At 42.4% G+C, this 20,994-nt stretch overlaps 1 protein-coding gene across 4 annotated transcripts in view; it reads left to right on the forward strand.

The window, feature by feature from the left end:
- The first annotated feature begins 354 nt into the window (after window positions 1–354).
- Window positions 355–20,994, forward strand: part of Slc9c2 (solute carrier family 9, member C2 (putative)) — a 72,772-nt gene continuing 52,132 nt past the window's right edge. The window contains exons 1-5 of one of the 4 annotated variants that reach the window (XM_087581313.1): window positions 355–441; window positions 1,624–1,797; window positions 3,750–3,850; window positions 6,265–6,393; window positions 7,541–7,706. In XM_087581313.1, coding sequence (XP_087437439.1) covers window positions 1,662–1,797; window positions 3,750–3,850; window positions 6,265–6,393; window positions 7,541–7,706 — 532 coding nt within the window. In that variant the 5' untranslated portion in view covers window positions 355–441; window positions 1,624–1,661. Of the gene's footprint in view, window positions 517–1,623; window positions 1,798–3,749; window positions 3,851–6,264; window positions 6,394–7,540; window positions 7,707–20,994 lie in introns of all 4 variants that reach the window. The other 3 variants (NM_001429868.1, NM_001402392.2, NR_190824.1) reach the window with 3 other exon arrangements.

Here is a 20,994-nt window from a genome sequence, read left to right on the forward strand (position 1 = left end):
AGAACTGCCACATCTCCGTTTCCCAGCAGCGGTACTTGTCAGCATGAAGAACTGTGATACACCTTTCAGAGTTAAGTGAGTTAGGGCTGAACTGGATAGAACTGGCATAAGACATCATATATAGTTTTTAATGTATGGGTTCTGTCTACGTGCATAATCTTTGACCCTTTCATGTGTTAACATCAGGCAAAGGAAATCAGTTAAAAAACAGTTGTGGGCGTAGCAGAGTGTGGCCATTAAGCCGTGCTGTTTCTTTGCAGCTCAATAACTCCTTTTGGATTGGAGGTGGGAATAATGAGCTCAGCCAATCAGAACAAAAGCAGGCCGGCAAGAAACCAATGGGAAGTCAGTATGGAAACAGCTTTTGCTTTGGTATCGGTTGGTGGTACGGACCCTGGCAAACAGCACAACTCCGCAGAACTGAGCCCTGTTCTTTGAAAGGTTGCATTTTGATTTCAACTCGGAGCCAGTTTAGATTTGGGAGAACACACCTCTGGGGAGGAACTTGGTTTTAAGGTCATTAACATGGGGATGAGGGTTTGGAGATCAGGACCGGAAGGACTGCTTGAGGATAGGGGCTAACTTGAAGATGTAGTGGCCACCTCCTTTACATTAGAATCTTTGTGACTGGTAGCAAACAAGTATAAAACAGGGGACAAAGGCTACTCCAGGACCCTTTAGGAAGTCTTAGGTTAAGACTAGCTATAAGGAAAAGCAAAATACTCAAGTCCTTCTCAGGACCTTCCCATACATTTATAGGCTATGTCTCACTCAGGAGACCAATCCAGGGGAAGCATCAGGAATGAAACCCAGGCTTTTATTGCTAAGACAAGCCATGTGCCTGTTGTCAGGCTGCATGACCCCGGGGGAGAGGTACTTTTCCCTAATTCAATCAAAGGCGTCACACAATCAAACCTCAAATCTTTTCAAGTTAAAAAAAAAAAGTGTTTATCCCTGTCCTCACTGCAAACCTTAACTGATCTGATCCACACTTTAACTGATAGGATGCAATTTACCTTGTTTCTCAGTCGCTGAGAGAGGGACAATCAATAAATTTTGAGGTCTGAGTAGTGAAGTGGAATCCCAGAGTGATTTGTACTGGTGGGAAACAAGGAGTGTGATGATTGCCTTCCGATCCTTTCCTCTTAAAAGATTCCACTCCATCAAATGGGTATGATGCACCGGTCCTGTGCTGCAGACTGTTTACAACCTTAAGGAAAATCAAAATCTCAGTCTCAGCCTCTGAGAGACTCGCTGCTCCAGGCTCCCACATGAGCAGTGTCCTCACGATCCACTCCTTCCCGTGTGTAGGCAGCACTGCGTGGATAAGACACCAACACCAGAGGTTGGGGATTTAGCTCAGCGGTAGAGCGCTTGCCTAGCGAGCACAAGGCCCTGGGTTCGGTCCCCAGCTCCGAAAAAAAGAAAAAAAAAAGACACCAACACCAGTGTCCTTGTAAATATTCCTGGAGCATAAGGGAGAATGCGTGGTATTAACGTGCTCAGAGCTGAGTCTGCTACCCCCACTCAGGTGGGCGTGGATGAACGGGACTCGAGCAGGCCTCACGGTCTGTTTTGTTTTTTTTGTTTTTGTTTTTTTTTTTTCCTTCCGTGTTACAACAGAATAGTCTGCCATAGTGCAAGTTAGTCCTGGAGAAGCAATGTCGAACAACAGTTTTTCTTTCTGGGTGGCAAGAAATGACAACAAGCCTGATCTACTGTGTGGGAGGCCGGCTGATTACTTTGTGGTCCAGAAGCATTTCACAATTCTTATATGTGCCACTATTGTTTTGGGAGGTAAGTGGCTACGTGAGACTCTCCTCTGTCCATTGAACCTTTTCTCATTGTAGAGGATCACAGCTATGCCAAAAGTGTATCCAGTGGAACTTCAAGCTGTGAATGAAGGCCGACCACCCAGCCTCATTTAGTTTTTAAAGAGTGTCCGTGTGTATCCATTGCTTTATTCTGTCCCACTGGCTGAGCATGGGAAGGTGGCCGGTAGATCAAGAAACATGAGACTGTCTGCCATCATGGAGCTTCCTCCTGGGGGAGGGAGGCAAAAAAATATTCATGAGGCAATGTGCTACATGTAGAGATCATGTCAGGATTCTCTAGAAATGAGGAGGGAGACTCTGATACTGCCAAGATGGCCAGGCCTACCCTGATCAAATTATCTGGGAGAGGAGAGACAGCTTGACAGACAGACAAAGATCACAGACAAACCACCCACAGTTTGCATAGTTGATGTCATTAATCTTGTGTATTATGGCTTCTTTAGATTTTATCCTCTAATGCCAGTCAGAGGCAGGCAGATCTCTGAGTTTGAGGCCAGATGGAGTGAGTTCCAGGACACCCGGGGTTATACAGAAAGACCCTGTCTCACAGAGAAAGATTCCATTATGTGTAGGAATGCTTTTGCCTGCATATATGTCTGTGTACCATGTGCGTGCAGTGCTCATGGTGCCAGGAGAGGGCATTGGAACCTCTAGAACTGTTTAGTTATGACTGCTTCTGAGCTGCCATGAATGTTAGTGCTGGGGACCGAACCTAGGTCCCTCTGGAAAATCAGAAAGTGTGCTTGACCACGGAGCCATCCCTTCAGCCCCCATGATGGCTTTTGATGGGATTTTTCTTTACTCCACCCACTTTGCCCGCCTGGAAAAAAAAATTAGAGAGGGCTTTGTAAATAAAGGTTTCCTGAACGTGGATTTCAAATTCAGCAGGTGTACTGAATAGTGTTCATAGAGATAAAGTAGCCCAGTCAAAAATACCCCTGTGATGAGAGTTTCTAGGTCTCTGATGCCGGCTGCTCCAAAATCTTCTGGACTTAGGGAGATTCCCAAGGACTGAATAATGAAACAAATACACGTAAAGAGAACTTTCACTTTACTGTTCATCAGGGAGGGAAATTGCTGTGTCTGGGCCTTTTGATACACTCACTAATGACTTTGGTTCCTTTCAGTACCCACAATGATCAGATGACCATGAGCTTTGATGGCTCTAGATACACCCTGAGGATGTAAAGAAAAACGGTCAGGAGCAAAGGGCATTGCAGAAATAATGTGAAAACCATCTCTTTACCCAGACTTGAGCCTAAGAAATATTCAATAATTCTTTACTGCTCTGGTTCAACCTCAGTCTGGGAGGTAGGAAGTACCAAATCTAGGCCGCCAGTGAGCCTTGCTTTCTGCCGTTGGTAAGATGCCTGTAGAATGATCCTAATATGTTCCAGGGTGAGCAAGTGGGAGGCTGGTGAAGCCTCCATATTTTCCATAGTCTTCTGTGAGGGATGCCAATTATGTGTACCTTCTACTTAACGAAATGCATTTGTGGGCCAGTGAGTTTCAGGAAGTAAAAGCACCTGTCTTACAAGCCTGTCCACATGAATTCAATTCCCAGAACCCACATAAGGTATGTAGAGTCCTTGACTCTCTCCACACACACACACACACACACACACACACACACACACACACACACACCAAATCCAAACACGTTTGTAATAATTATTAACTCTTCACACACACTATGACTCAGAAAATGTTGAAAATTAAATAACTAGGCTGAATATCAATGACACTATTTTGAAAATATAAACATCTATCTCTTTCAGGAAGGTTTATTTTTAGTATACACACACATATGCAAAGGGTTACAGTACAGGTTGACACAGACATTTAATGCAATGTATACCAACCGAGTAGGATAGTTATTATTTTGAAACTATAAGTTATATTTTTATTTTTTAGGGTTTTCAAGGATGGTTTTAAAGAATTCTGAAGTCTTTGTCATGATAATTCTCTCTGTGTCGGGATTTGTGACAGGGCGACTGGCTTACAATTTTATTGAGGTACTGTATACATAATAAGTTAGAGAGTGAATCAAAGGTCAAACACCTCAAACAAGATCTACTCCTAATGTGCAAGTTTTTCTTTAGTACAGGGGATCAAACTCAGGACCACACACATGCCAGGCAGAAGCACTCTCTCAATTTTGTGCACCTCCAGCCCTATGAAGTTAAAAAAAATGTGAACAGATATTAAGATAATTTCATACGGTGCTGAGCATTTTTGTAATGAAAGACACATAAGAAATATAATAAGAGGGCTGGAGAGGTGACGCAGAGGTTAAGAACACTGACTGCTCTTACAGAGGTCCTGAGTTCAATTCTCAGCAACCACATGGTGGCTCACAACCATCTGTAATGGGACCCAATGCCCTCTTCTGGTGTGTCTGAATATAGCTACAGTGTATTCATACATAAAAATAAAAAAATCTGAAAAGAAAAAGAAATACAATAAGAGAGTTGTAAGTTAGGAAAGCTTCAAATGAAGCTGTAATTTGGAAGTAAGGGCAATTCATGTGCACTGGCAGGTTCCTTGTCATTCTTCTCTGAGCCTTACCCTTTCTGTCTTGTTACTCCTTCCAAATTCCTCTTTCTTTCCTTTGTGGGTACACTGGCTTATTCCCTGATGTTCACTTTAAACATGTAGAGACTTGATACAGAAGGCAGCATCTCTTTTTTTTTTTAAGATTTATTTTATGTGTATGGGGCATTTTGCCTCCTGTAAGTGCATTGTGTGCCTTTCTACTATCCATGAAAGCCAGAAGAGGGTGCCAGATCCCCTGGAGCTGGAGTTACAGACAGTATTAGCCTCTGTGTGGGTGCAGTGAACTTTACCTGGTCCTCAGTAATAGCAGCAAGTGCTCTAACCACTAAACCATCTTTCTAGCCCCTGTAGCAGTTCTTTTCATGATAAAGCACACTCTCTCTTTTCTCTCAGAGTAAATATGAAATATGCACCACACACAACCTAACCATGAGAAAATACTCCTTCATTGTTTCAGCTTATTACTGCCCGGTCTTAACAGCAGTACAATGTCCATCAACAATTTGTCTCTGTTCAATGTTTCAGGTTTTTAGGATGGGAGATAATACCTAAAGTCTATTTATCTAGGGCTGTGAAAGCCTATCAGTCTCCCCAAGTCTCACCACTCCCACTGGCTAGCATCATTTGAGTGTTTACTATGTTCCACACGCATTTTTAAGTGCTCTGTACTTATGAATTTACCAACTCAATAACCCTTGGGTGAGGCATTCATTCATTCATTCATTCATGGTTAGTACTCACTAACCACTTTATAGATGAGGAACCGAGGCACTGAGAAGTTAGATAATGTGAATGTCAAATTGGAATATTCTAGAAAACACTTTTAGAGGAGAATAATTGCAGCACTTGGACCACCACTGTGTTTTCTATTACTTTATGTGCACCATTCCCCATCCATGCCCTATACAGATTATACCACCATCTAAACAGCATGCTTCTCTACTGATGAACTGGGATTTTTCTTCAATTTAAGCAAATCTCTGCAAATCCACAAATATCTATGCAAGAGTATGTAATAGATATATTAAACTAAATATCTAATAACATAGTTAAAATACTTTTCTGTGGATTGGGTAGCATTATCTCAGGTGACACCAATGGTAAGGGATATAATTTCTGTAAATACCAATTATAGATTATAATATGTAATACTGTATGTATATCATATATATGCAATGTTCATGTAAAATACCTTATCAGAGAAGACCAGTTTAAAAGGAAAGAATGGGAAGGAAGGGGCTAGAGAGGCGGCTCAGTGGTTAGGACACTTGGTTCTCTTGCAGAGGGTCTACATTTGGTTCCCAGCACCAACATGGTGACTCACAACCCTTTGTAACTCCAGTTCCAGGGGATCTGACACTTTAACCTGGCCTCCTGGGGTACTGAAGGCATGTAGCGAGTATGCACAAATGCAGATGCAGCCAAACATAAGTTATTCTTCAAAAGGAGAAAAGATGTATTTGGGCTCATGGTTTCATACTTTTTCAGTCCTTGGTTGTTCAGCTCCATGGCTGTGATTTGTAGGGAGACGGAGCATCAACATCGTGACAGAGGATGGGGCAGAGCAAGGCTGCTCACCTCATGACAGAGAGCTAGAAAGAAACGCTCTAGGACAAGATATGCTCTAGAATGCCACCTCAATGTCCTTCCATTCAGTACCCATATCCTAAAAGCCCAATGACGACATTTGCATTCTCATGATCCAAAACCCAGCAGCACCACCTGTTGGAACCAAGCCCTCAAACAAACCTTTTCAAGGCCTTGGAGATGCAGCGCGGTGCGGGTGTGGGTGCGGTGCCGGTGTGGGTTCGGGGCCCACGCTTCTAAACCACCACAGTAACAGGCTAATATCTCCTTGCATTTGCTACTTTAGGTGCACCAAATTGTCTACCCTCTTCTAAAAACGCCAAGCTTTTCACTGTATTGTTATTTTTTACCTTTAATTGTATTCGTGGCTGCTTTGGACGTGGACTTTTATATAGTCAAGAACGTGTTTTGGCAGGTAAGAAAGCATTTTAAAACAGCTAACCGTCTCTGCTCTGTAGGGCTACTAATTTAGAAAAGTGGCAGGGTTGGGCAGGGTGGGATTAATGTTTGCTGAGGCACCACCAAGTTTAGGATCCGAGGAAATAACATCTCAGTTTTGCCCATGAACCACTGAAGCAGAGTTCACAAGAGGATCCGGAAATACGTGGGTCTGGGTTCCGGTCTAATCCAATTTCATCTCGACTGTACAGGCCTTCCTTTTATTGCTAGAATTGTAGTTATTTATCTTTTCTCTTTTTCTTTAATTATACTTGTTGCATTTTATTTCTGTTTTCAGAGAACATTTCCCCCGTTTTGGTTTAACTTTGTTCTTTCTAGCACCTTGAATTAAAACGAATTGAATTGTAGCATTTTAATAGTATTTTGTATATGCAGGGTGTAATTTTTTCCCCCTTTAACATGACTTCATGTTTTGTCTTTTAGTGTTTCCATTATTACTAAATTCCAATTTTTAAAAAGCTTTTTGGGGGGCAGGGATACATTATTTTTTACTTAACTCATATGTAGACCAGGCTGACCTTGAGTATACAAGGTTCTGTCTGTTGGGGTTAAAGGTGTGCACCACCAGGCCTGCAGGGTGCAGGTAGTGTTGCAGTAAATAGAGATGTGCAAGTGACCTGTGATGTGTTGGTTTAGAGTCCTTTGGGTGCCCTGTAACCGCAAACCCCAAACAATGCCAGTTAAAGTAATAAAATAACGGCGAGAGACATGGCCCAGTCCGTAAGACATGGGCTGTTCCTCCAGAGGACCTGGATTTGGTTCCCAGCACACACACGGCAGCTCACAATCATCTGTAATTTCAGTTCCAGGGGATCCGATGCCCATTTCTGGCCTCCATGGGGACGGGTTATACAAGTAGTCTAAATGCCACGGATATACATACAGGTAGAATGCCCACACCGTGACATAAAAGAATAAAATGGTGATTATGGCCAAGATACATTGTGTATATGCATGAAATTCTCAAAGGATAAATGAAAAATATTATATAATTAAAAGTAATATAGTAAAAAGAGTCGATAGTCACAGATGTGGGTCTTGAACGTCAAAGCCGTCAAGTTCTCTTGGGATAATGTAACGCCATGTGGTGAATTGCTTCACAGGTCTTGCTAACCGGACTGATCAGTTTTGGCACAGCGTTTGCTACTATTTCCTACGTGGTCCTGAAATTCCACGAGGACAAGTGGGATCTGCAGTGCTGTCTGCTCTTCAGCATCACGCTGTGTATCATAGACCCTCTGCACTCCGTCAACTCGCTGAAGATGATCGGTAGGCCAGGCTCCCGCTCCTCGCTTTGACGACAACCTGCCGGAAGTACTTCCTCCCGTGGTTTGTGGGCTCAGCCGAGCAGGGCTTCGTGCTTTATTTTCTCAGGGAGAATCAAATTCTGAGTAACCTGGTATTTAACCCTATCACTCAGAGCTCATGGGGAGGCAGGCATCCTAGTACTTTACATCCAGATTAAACACTGGAAAAACAATTACAACAAAAACTATAAATATACCTAGCCTTAGGAATGACAATAGCGATAATAGGGATGGTGATAATATCTCAACTATATATTTTAAATTATTGCTTCAAGACCCTGAGGTGAAAAAAAGATTATCTAAGTCCAGTTTTTTGATGATGATGATGATGGTGATGATGATGATGATATTATCAGTTTGGGGTTTTTTTTCCCCAATGGTTTATATTAAATGATCACATTTATTTTGTTCTTCACACAGGGTTTCCCTAGGTAGCTTTGGCTTACCTGAAGCTCACTACATAGGCCAGGCTAGCCTTGACCTCAGAGATCTGTCCGCTTTTGCCTTCTGAATGTGGCCTAACAGTTGCTTTTGAAATACAGGGTTATGAAAACCTGTCTATCAATTTGTATTTGCATTGGGCTACATAGTGTATACTACCATAGGTCATAGCTTCTTAAGTTTGGGGTTCACGTGTCTAAGTAAGAGAAGACTAAGGCTGGTAGGCACATCACAAACTCATCAAGGCTCACGCTCTAGAGAAACTGGAGCTGGAGTTACCTTCTGAAAGAACTAAAAAACAAAAACCAAGATAAAACTGGACAGAGAACAAAATAAAAGAAAAAGAGAGTTACCAGTCAGACAGTGTACGTAGGTCAGTGGGTCTCGAGAGATGGGGAGAGGAGGGAGAGAGAGAGACAGAGACACAGAGAGAAACAGGCAGGCACACAGACAGACAGACAGAATAGCTCTTTCTTTAGCTTCCCATCTGGAGAGCCTTTCTGTCCTAGGCTAGAGAGAGAAAACTTAAGGCGGAGCTTGGAGGTTTCCTTAGAGTTGAGCAGCTCCAGGCCCTACAGAAAAGTCACTGCAGAGACGAAAGCTGCTTGAAGGAAGCAGGATAAAGGTCTGCGTTTTGGATAGGACATCATTACTGCATGTGTGTGCAATGGCCAAGGCTAGAGGAAGAAAATACATGAAAGAGGAAAGAAGTAATTTCCTTCAGATTCTCTACATTCTTCGTGGAGAGCAGCCTCAGTTCACGGTACATCAGATAGAACACGCAGAATATTATTGCCTCAGTGGGCTGCAGTGCTGTGGGCCAAGGAGCCAGGTCCTCCTGCAACCCTGACTGGGAGGCCAGGGAATGAAGAAAGGACAGGCACACACATGCACATACATGTGTACACACATATAATAAACCAGGATCAGGGGGTGTTTTCTCAGCATGGGGGAGGGGTGAGCTAGTTTGGTGGGTGGCTGCAGTTGCTAATCTTTGCACAAACTAATCAATCATTCATAAACACCTAAACTCCGACTCCCGAGGAAAGCTTTGCCGTGTCTCTTGAACCTGGATGATGTGGGTAAGCTTTGACTTTGTCCTTGACATGACTGAGCCCATGTCACAGCACCCACACACTCACTCAGGACCTTAATCACCCAGGGCTTCCTCCACTTGCTACGTCAGACTCAGCCTTAGTTAGATGGCTGTTCTGGTGTTACACAATGAAGCTTAAAGCAAGACTCACAGGCTGGTTGTGGTGATGTACACTTTTCAATCCCAGCACTCTGGAGGCAAAGGCAGATGGATCTCTGTGATTTCAAAGCTAGCCTATGTACATAGCAAGCTCCCGACCAGCCAGGGTTCTATAGTAAGACCCTAGCTCCAAGTAATTTAAGTGGTTTATGGACCATTCTTGTGATGTTTGGGTAAAGAATACGGCTACCTTATGTCCTTGTCCTTGACTTTATGAAGTTAAACTGAACTTTTTCTTTATTTTTTCTTTTCTTTCCTTTCTCCATTCCTTCCTTCCTACATTCCTTCCTTCCTTTCTTTCTTCCTTTCTTTCTTTTTTGAGCCAGGGTTTCTCTCTGTAGCTCTGACTGCCCTGGAACTAGCTCTGTAGACGAGGCTGGCCCTCAATTCAGAGATCTGCCTTCCTCTGCCTCCCAAGTGCTGGGACTAAAGGTGTGCACCACCATTCCCCACCACAACTCACCTGTCTGTCTTCCTCTCCCTGTCTCTGTTTCTGTCTGTCTTTCTCTTTCTGTTCATTAATTGAAAATAATTTTTTTACAAACAATATATTCTGATATTCTGTTCACAATTTCTCCTCCCCCAAATCCTCCCAGATTCTCTCTACCCTCCTGCCCATCCTTTCTTTCTCTCTCATTAGAAAACAAACAGGAAAACAAAACAAAACAAAACAAAACAAAAACCCTCAGGACAAAACAAGGGAAAAAGAAGCAGTGTCATGGAAAAAACAAACACAGAAATCACATAAAAATGCAAAATCAGATCATACTATATAATCAAAAGACCTGTATGGTTTAAAAAAAAACTATTGTTTTTTGTTTTTAAACCAAAAAGGAACCAAAAATACCATTAGGTTCCTTTTGTGTTAGTCATCTACTGCTGGGTATGGGGTCTGTCCTTAAGTATGGTTTGTATACCCAGCGAGACTCCTTTGGAGAAAACAAAATTTTTTCCTTTGAAAATAGTTGTCGTTTGGAGATCGTTTTCAAAGGAAAGGTTTGGGGTGGGGTTGTGTCTGCTTCCCCTCTCAGTGCTGGAGCTCCTCTTGGCTTAGCCTGTGGAGGTCCTGTGATTGTTGCCACAGTCTCCATGAGTCACAGGCGTACCAGCCTTGTTGTGTTTAGAAGGCCTTGTTTGCTTGGTGTCTTCCACCGGCCACTGACTCTTACACTCTCTCTGCCTCTCCTTCCTCTAAGTTCCCCGAATCCGGAGGATTTGATGGAGATATTCCATTTAGGACTGAGGGTTGGGCAAAGAGATTTGCAGACAGTCTAAGATTGGCTCTGTCACATGGTCACTAATAGTCACTCTTTGGAGGGCCTAAATAAAAGAGAACAAGCAGAGCAAAAAGAAATACAAAAACGTACAGTTTGAGGGAAGAAGCACTAGGAAAGGCAATCTTAGAGCCCAGGCTTGTGCTGAAGGAGAGGCCTGGTGAGAAAAGGGAGGAGACCTCAGGGTAAGACCCTCACCCAGCTAATCCTGCAGTTGGTGAAAAGAAAGTCAGAGGGATTTTCTGGTCCTAAGAAGCAACAATAAATCAAAGCTTATGCAGATGTAGTTCAAGGAGGAAGCCAGACTCTATTCTAAGCAGGCAGATGAACTTGGCAGTGTTGGCCATGTGGTTCTTCTGACTTTAGAGCCACGAAGGATACATGAGTAAATGGGTTCTGGAATTTTCCTCCAAGGTTAAGGAAAATTGCCGTGGATAGGCATGTGGCAAGGGACTCCCTGTGTGGCCCTGAGAGACCTGGGTTGTTGGAGTCCCCAAAATGTTAGAGGTGCCAGAGCTGTGGGATACTTGCCGAGGAGAGCTGTATACAGGAAGCAGAACAAACCCAAGAGACCAGAGTGTGCTGCAGTCAGCAATAGTGGAACCATCTAAGTCCTTTGACATCAAGTGTCAGGTTTTGGAGTTTGCCCTGCCACGGTTTGGTCTGAATTTGGCTCAGTATTTTCACACTATGCCTCCATTCTGCCCTTTTGGAATGGTAATGTATAGTTCTTGTAGTTATGTGTTGGAAGTACATCATTTGCTTTTTTATTTTACAGGGGGTTACAATTAAGAGATTGCCTTGCATCTCAGCAGAGACCACCTTGGGTGTTGGATTTTAAACTGTATTGAGACTGCAAAAGACTGTGGGATCTTTTGAAGTTGGACTAAAAGCCTTTTTTATTTTGAGATGGCCATAGTATATGGGGGCCAGGAATGAGGTGGATTGAATAAGAAATACTCCCTTAGGCTTATTTATTTGAATACTTGGTCCTCAGCTAGTTGAACAATTTGCAAAGGATTAGGAGGTGTGGCCTTCCTTATTGCAAAAGGTGTGTCACTGAGGGGAGGCTTTGAGATTTCAAAAGCCCACACCTTTCCCAATTATCTCTCCGCCCTGTATTTGAGGGTCAGGTGTAAGCTCTTAGTTACTGCTCCAGCCCCATGCCTGCCTGCCTACTGCCATGCTACCTACCATGATGGTCATGGATTCGCCCTCTGAAACTGTAAACCCAAGAAAAACTCTTTCTTCTGTAAATTGCCTTGGTCATGTTGTCTTATCACAGCAATAGAACAGCAACCAAGATTCGACCGACTAGGAAGGGGGAAAGGAGAAAGCCAGTTGAACGTTATCATTTATTTTTCTCTGCTTCTTGACTCAGAACAGGAAGCCCCATATAGCCCTGCTATGAATTCCTCATTGTGATGGATGCTATCCTCAAACTGTGAACCACATTAACCTTTCTTTCCTTGATTCTTTTCTTTTTTTCTTTTTTTAGTATGTGTGTTGGAGTGTGTAGGTGTATATGCAGCAAGTGTGTGCAAGTGCCCTAGGAGGCTAAGACTTCAGAAACCCTGAAACTGCAGCTATAGGCAGTTGTGAACTATCCAATTTGGGTGCTGGGAAGCAAATGCAGAGAGTTACAGACAGCTGTGAGCTGTCATGTGGGTGCATTTTGAACCTGGGTCTTCTGGATGAGCAGTCAGTGCTCTTAACTGCTGAGCCATCTCTCTAGCCCCCTTAAATTGTTTCTTGTCAGGTATTTTCTAACAACAATGAGAAAAAGTAACTAATTAAAAGTGCTCTATTTTCTGGCTCTGGGCTCACCCTACCATCCCAAGGGGCCTTATGCTTCACTGTGGAGGCCTTCTGGGCGCACCAGGAACCCTCCCCCACCAATCCCTTGCCAGTCTGGTCCACCTGGGGCACAGCCAGCAGAGGTGAGCTGAGTGCTACCTTCTCACCTCTATTATCTGGACCATGCCTTCCAGAGAAGCCCTGATGGCACCAGGATCATCCAGCCAACACCAGCACCAAACAGATGGCTACAGAATAGTGTAAGAACATAGTCCCCAAGAGCCAAGGCACTATGGCAATACCAGAGCCCAGCTATCCTACTACTACAAGCCCTGGGTATACTAACACAGCCAAAGCATAAGAAGATGACCTTACATTCAACTTTATAAAGATGATGGAGGCCTTTACTTAATACATCCCTTTAAGAAATACAGGAAAATACAATCAAACAGGTGAAGAAAATGAATAAAATTGTCCAAGAACTCTGAAAATGGAAATAGAAACAATAAAGAAAACACAAGCTGAGTCAACCCTAGAGATGCAAAACCTAGGGAAGAGACCAGGAACTTCAGATGCAAACATCAACAACTGAATACAGGAGATGGAAGAGAGAATCTCAGGCATAGAAGATACAATAGAAAAAATGGATACATCTGTCAAAGAAAATGAAAAATATAAAAAGTTCATGACACAAAACATTCAGGAAAATTGGAACACTATGAAAAGGCCAAACCTAAGAGTAATAGAAATAGAAGGAGAAAATTCCCAGCTCAAAGGCCCAGAAAATATCTTTAACAAAAATCATAGAAAAAATTTCCCTAATTTAAAGAGATGCCTATAAATGTAAAAGAAACTTACAGAACACCAAATAGATTAGACCAGAAAAAAAAATCTTCTAACCACATAATAATCAAAACACTAAATGTACAGAACAAAGAAAGAATGTTAAAAGATGCAAGGGGGAAAGGTCAAGCAACATAAAAGGCAGAACTATTAGAATTACACCTGACTTCTCAGTAGAGACTCTAAAAGCCAGAAGGGCCTGAGCTGATGTCTTACAGTCTCTTAAGAAACCACAGGTGTCAGCTCAAACTCGTATAGCCAGAAAAATTTTCAATCATAGATGGAAAAAACAGATATCCAATGACAAAACTAAATTTAAACAATATCTTTCCACTAGTCCAGTCCTATAGAAGATACTAGAAGGAAAACTCCAATGAAAGGAGGGTAACTACACCCACAAAAAACACAAAAAATAGATAAGTCCATACCAGCAAAACCAAAAGAAGAAACACACACACACACACACACACACACACACACACACACACACACTCCTACCACTAAAAGGAACTAACAACCATTAGTCATGAATATCTCTCAACATCAATGGATTCAATCCCCCAATAAAAAGTCATAGGTTGGGCTGGAGAGGTGGCTCAGTGATTAAGAGCACTGACTGCTCTTCCAGACGTCCTGAGTTCAAATCCTAGTAACCACATGGTGGCTCATAACCATCTGTAATGAGATCTGATGCCCTCTTCTGGTGTGTCTGAAGACAGCTACAGTGTACTTATATATAATAAATAAATTAATCTTAAAAAAAAAAAGACATAGGTTAACAGAGTGGATGCGTAAACAGGATCCATCATTCTGCTGCATGCAAGAAACACACCTCAGCAACAAAACTAGATGTTTCCTCAGAATAAAGGGCTAGGAAAAGATTTTTCAAGCAAATGGACCCACGAAACAAGCTAGAGTAGTCATTCTAATATCTAATAAGATAAACTTTCAGCTATAATTAATCAAAAGAGATTCAGAAGAACACTTCATACTCATCAAAGGAAAAATCCACCAAGATGACATCTCAAATTTGAGCATCTATACCCCAAATGCAAGGGCACCCACATTCATAAAAGAAACATTATTAGGGAGACTTCGACACCCTACTCTCATCAAATGACAGGTCACTGAGACAGAAACTGGAAAAATCTCATACTAGCAACTCAACAGCACACCTGAAATATCTGGAACAAAAAGAAGGAATCACACCCAAGAGAAGTAGATGGCAGAAAATAATCAAACTCAGAGCTGGAATCAATAAATTAGAAACAAAGAGAACAATTCAAAGAATCAATGAGAATGAGAATTGGCTCTTTGAGAAAATCAATCAGATAGACAAACCCTTAGCCAAATTAACTAAAAGGCATACAGACAGTATCCAAATGAACAAAATCAGCAATGAAAAAAGGGACATAATAGACACTGAGGAAATTCAAAGAATTGTTACTTCAAACGCTGGTACACCACAAAATTGGAAAAATCTAAATGAAATGGATGATTTTTCCAGACATATCACTTACCAAAGTTAAATTAAGATAAGATTAAGTGTCTAAATAGTCTCTAAGAAAATAGAAATAGTCATTAAAAGTCTCCCTCCAAAAGCTCAGGACCAGATGGTTTTAGCTATAATTCTGTCAGACTTTCAAAGAAGACTTAACACTAATACTCCTCAAACTATTCCACAAAACAGAAACAGGGGCTGGAGAGATGGCTCAGTGGTTAAGAGTACCCGACTACTCTTTCAGAGGTCCTGAGTTCAATTCCCAGCAACCACATGGTGGCTTACAACCATCTGTAAAGAGATCCGATGCCCTCTTCTGGTGTATCTGAAGACAGCTACAGTGTACTTATATATAATAAATGAATAAATCTTTAAAAAAGGGGGGGGTTGGGGATTTAGCTCAGTGGTAGAGTGCTTGCCTAGGAAGCGCAAGGCCCTGGGTTCGGTCCCCAGCTCCGAAAAAAAAGAACCAAAAAAAAAAAAAAAAAAAAAAGAAACAGAAGGAAGATTGCCAAACTCATCCTATGAGACCACAGTCACCCTAAACTACACAAAAACTCAAAGAAAGAGAATTTCAGACCAGTTTCCCTTATGAACATATGCAAAAATACTCAATAAAACACTCACAAACCGAATCCAAGGACCCATCAAAGACATCATCTACCATGATCAAGTAGGTTTCATCCCAGGGATACAGGGGTGGTTCAATATAAGAAAATCTATCAAGGGGGTGGGGATTTAGCTCAGTGGTAGAGCGCTTACCTAGGAAGCGCAAGGCCCTGGGTTCGGTCCCCAGCTCCGAGAAAAGAACCAAAAAAAAAAAATCTATCAAGGTAATCCACCACATAAACAAACTGAAAGGAATAAAACCCACACAATCATCTCTTTAGATACTGAAAAAAGCCTTTGACAAAATCCAACAACTCTTCATGTTAAAAGTGTTAGAGAGACCAGGGATACAAGGCACATACCTAAACACAATGAAAGCAATATACAGCAAAGCCAATAGACAACCTCAAATTAAATGGAGAGAAACAATAAATGGGCGGCAAGGAATCAGAGAAACAACCCCCTTCACCAATAGCCACGAATAATCTAAATATCTTGGTGTAACTCTAACCAAGCAAGTGAAAGACCTGCGTGACAGGAACTTCAAGCCTCTGAAGAAAATAACTGAAGAAGATATCAGAGGATGGAAAGGACCCCTGCCCCTGCCACCATGCTCATAGACTGGTAGGATTAACATAGTAAAAATGGCCATCTTACCAAAAGCAATCTATAGATTCCCATTAACTCCCAACACAATTCTTCACAGACCTTGAGAGAAAATTCCCAGCTTCATATGGAAAAGTTAAAAATAAAATTAGGCTATCTAAAGGAATTCTGCACAATTAAAGAACTTCTGGCGGTATCCCTGATCTCAAGCTGTACTGCAGAGCAATAGTGGTAAAAAAAAAAAAACAAAAAACAAAAAACAAAAAACAAAAATCAAAAAACAAAAAAACTGCATGGTGTTGGTACAGAAACAGACAGGTGGGTCAATGGAATCAAATTAAAGACCCAGACATAAACCCACACACCTATGGACACTTGATGTTTGACAAAGAAACCAAAACCATACAATGGAAAAAAGGAAGCATCTTCAACAAATGGTGCTGATCTAACTGGGTATCTTCATGTAGGAAAATGTAAATAGATCCATTATCTATTACCCTGCACGAAACAAGTCCAAGTGGATCCCTAAATCTAATAGAAGACAAAGTGTGGAATAGCCTTGAAGTATTGGTGCAGGAGACAACTTCCTGAACAGAACCCCAATAGCTCAGGACTAAAATCAACATAATCCTGATGAAACTGAAAAGTTTTTGTAAGGCGAAGTACAACCTCAACGGGACAAAATGGCAGCCTACAGATTGGGCAAATGTCTTCACCAACCCTTTATCTGACAGAGGGCTAATATCCAAAATATGTAAATACTCAAGAAGTTAGACTCCAATAAACCAAATACCCAGTTACAATGGGGTACAGAGCTAAACAGGGAATTCTCAGCAAAGGATTCTCTAAAGAAATGTTCAGCATCTTTAGTCATCGGGGAAATGAATATCAAAATGATTCTGAGATTCCACCTCACATCAATCAGAATGGCTATGATCAAAAACTCAAGGGACAGCACATGCTGGTGAGGATGTGGAGCAAGGGGAACATTCCTCCATTGCTGGTGAGAGTGCAAAATTGTGCAATTACCCTGGAACTCAACCTGGCGGTTCCTTAGAAAATTAGGAATCATTCTACTTCAAGACCCAGATATACCACTTCTGGGCATATACCTATATACCTAAAAGATGCTCCACCATACCCCAAGGACACCGACTCCACTATGTTCATAGCAGCCTTATTTGTCTTTTTTTAAAGGTTTATTTATTTTAGTTATGAGTATGCTGTTTCTGTCTTCAGACACACCAGAAGAGGGCATTGGACCCAATTACAGATGGTTGTGAGCCACCATGTGGTTGCTGGGATTTGAACTCAGAACCTCTGGAAGAGCAATTAGTGCTCTTAACCACTGAGCCATCTCTTCAGCACCTGGCAGCCTTATTTGTAATAGCCAGAAACTGAAGATAACCCATATGCACCTTAACCAAAGAATGGATAAAGAAAATGTGGTTCATTTACACAATAGAATACGATCCAGCTATCAAAAACAAGGACATCGTGAAATTTGCACACAAATGGACGGAATTAGAAAATGTTATTTTGAGTGAGATAACCCAGACCCTATAGGACATGCCTGGTATGTACGCACTGATAAGTGAATATTAACTACAATGTACAGGATACTCATGCTATAACCCACAGACCCAAAGAAGCTAATTAACAAGGAGGGTCCACGGGGGGATGCTTGAATCTCACTTAGAAGGGGAAATAAAATTGTTGTTGGAGGTGGATGGAGGGAGGGAATTGGGTGGGGGAGGAGATGGAGAGGGGAATGGGAAATGGGTCAGCTGTAGGGAGAACTAGGTAGAGAGGGCAGGGAGAGTAAAGGGAGATGCAGTGGTGGTGGTGGGGGAGACAGAGGGACATCTCTAGGATGTGCCAGAGACTTAGGATGGGGGAGGCTCCAGGGAGTCTATGAGGGTGACTCTAGCCAAGACTCCTAGCAGAGGGGGCTATAGAGCTTGAAGAGGCCACCTGTAGCCAGGCAGAACCCCTAGTGAAGGGAGAAGTACACTAATCCACCCACAAAGCCCTCCACCCAAAATTTGTCCTGCTTTCAAGAAGTGCATCTTGAGATCCATCCAATGGGCAAGAACCAACCCCTGGCACTATTGATGATCCTCTGTTATGCTTACAGACAGGAAGGAGTCTAGCATAACTGTCCTCTGAGAGGCTCCAGCCAGCAGCTGACTGAAACAGTTGCAGAGACCCACAGACAACTTTAGAAGGAGCTCAGGAAGTCTTGTGGAAGAGTTGGGGGAAGAATTGAGGAGCCAGGAGGGGACAGGGACTCCACAAGTTGACCCACAGAGTCAACTAACTTGAACCCTTGAGAGCTCCCAGATATTGAAGCACCAACCAAAAAGCATACAAGGGCTGGACCAAGGCTCTGCACACACGTAGCAGATGTGCGGCTTGGTCTTTGTGGAGATCCCTCAACAACTGGAGTAGGGGTTTACCCTGACTCTGTTGCCTGTATGTGGATCCTGTTCCCCTAACTGGGCTCTCTTTTTCTGGCTCCAGTGGGGGAGGATGTACCTAGTCCTGGAGTAACTTGAGGTACTGGGGGGGGGAGGCCTCCCCCTTCTCAGAGATGAAGGCAATCAGGGGAGGGACTGTGTGAGGGAGGACTGAGAGGAGGGGGGCTGCAATTGAGATGTAAAGTGAATAAATAAATTAATGGAAAACAGCAACAACAAAAATTAATTAAAAGTAATTAAATGAATGAAAATTAACTTAATATAGAATCATTAATGATTTAATATGTGTTACTATAATGTGAGATATATATTTGTATATAATAAATATAAATATAAATTAATTAACTAAATTAACTAAAAGTTATTTTAAATTTTACATACCATTCACATACTCGAGGAACACACTGACCCAGGCCAGGGGTTTGTCTACACAGTGCAGAAGCATTGGAGAGACATACAAGAGAGTATAATGGTCACCCTTCTTCTTACCATAAATGAAGGGGTATGGCCTCAGATTCAATTGTGAGGTTCTTCCCTGTCCTTAACAGACCCTTGGGCTTTGTTCCCAGGGAGAGTCATTCACATCCAGCTCCCAGTAATGCTCCTCAGAGGTGAAGCATTCCCTTCCTCAGATGACACAAGCCGTATCCATCAGAATATACAGAAGCACCAGTGTGTTCGCATCCAGACATCAAATTCCTCACTAAGTCAACCACTATGGTATTGTAACTATTTGTGTTATCCTTAATACAAGTATCCATTGAGGAACAAGGTGGTTATTCCAGTCAAAATCAGCCTTTTAGTTCCTAGGAGATGGAAGGCATTGCCTGGAGACTTACGGGAAAAACAAAGAATGATTAGTGTGATAGCTTTGGCAGGAAAATTCCAGATTCAAAGACTACCACTAAATCTGAAGAAGAAAAAAAATAATCAGAAGAGGTGGGGGCGATCAGAAAATTCAGAGGTTGAAATTTTACTTCTATCAGCTTGTCCTGACCCATAAAACCTGCAGACCTGTTCATTCATTGTCCCACAGCAGTTTAATGCACACCATGCCTCTTCTGGGAGAAAAGAAGGAAAGGTCATCCAGAGACTGCCCCACCTGGGGATCCATCCCATATGCAGTCACCAAACCCAGTCACTATCGCTGATGCCAAGAAGTGCTTGCTGACAAGACCCTGATATGGGTGTCTCTTGAGAGTCAGAGCCTCTCAGGAGCCCTACTGATACAGATGAGGATGGTTGCAGCTAACCATTGGACTGAACAAGGGGACTCCAATGAAGGAGTTAGAGAAAGGACTGAAGGAGCTGAAGGGGTTTGTAACACCACAGGAAGAACAATATCAACCAACCAAACCCTTACAGAGCTCCCAGGGACTATACCAGCAACCAAACAGTACACATAGAGGGACCCATGACTTCAGCAGTATATGTAGCAGAGGATGGCAATGTCCAGCATCAATAGGAGGAAAAGCCCTTGGTTCTATGAAGGCTCGTTTCCCCAATGTTGGGTAATGCCAGGGAGTTGAGATTGAAGTGGGTGGTTGGGAGTGGGAGCATCCTCAGAGAAATGGGGAGGAGGAGGGGGTATGGGAGAGGGAAGAAAGAGGATAACATTTGAAATATAAATACATAAAATATCCAAGAAAAATACAATTTAAAATAAAAAAATCTTATGAGTTGTTAATTTCTGCACTTTTCCATTTTCTACATTGGGACTGTAGTTGCCCTCAAAGGACTAAACTGATGGAGAATGGGTGGGTCACAGACGCCAAAGGACATGTGCATGGTTTTGTGTCTGGCATCTTCCACTGAAAAGGTTCTCAAAGTTCATCGTGCTGTAACTGAAGCAGCATTTAAGTTCTTTCTGTGAGTGGACAGTGTCCTGTCAGAGGGGAGTAACCTCCAAATTCATGTACTCATTGGCTGACAGGCAGTGAATTGTGGGTAACTCTGAACATCCACATACATGTATTTACGGGGTTATATTTACATCTTTCTGTGTCTCTGTCTGTCTCTGTCTCTGTCTCTGTCTGTCTCTGTCTCCATCTTTCTCTCTCTCCCTCCCTCCCTCCCTCCCTCCCTCCCTCCCTCCCTCCCTCCCTCCCTCCCAGGTTTCTCTATGTAGTCCTGACTATTCTGGAATTCTCTATGTAGACCAGGTTAGCCCCAAACTCACAGAGATCCTCCTGCCTCTGCCTTTGCTTCCCAGTTCTGGGATTAAAGGCATACACCCCAGTGTCTGGCTATTTTGCACTTTTCAAAAATGAGCTTGTTCTGGACTCTGATGTTTATTCAAGTTAAATGTGGTGTCTTAGAATTTGTCTCATTCGGAAGCCTTAAAATGTAAAGCATTTGAGTAAGGACAGTAGTTCCGATCCTTTGGCACTCACTTCAAAGCCAGGTAGACATGGTAGGTTACCTATAATCCTAGTGTGGGGGAA

This window comes from Rattus norvegicus, chromosome 13 (genome assembly GCF_021556685.1).
Source record: "Rattus norvegicus strain SHRSP/BbbUtx chromosome 13, alternate assembly SHRSP_T2T, whole genome shotgun sequence".
Taxonomy (NCBI): Eukaryota; Metazoa; Chordata; class Mammalia; order Rodentia; family Muridae; genus Rattus; species Rattus norvegicus.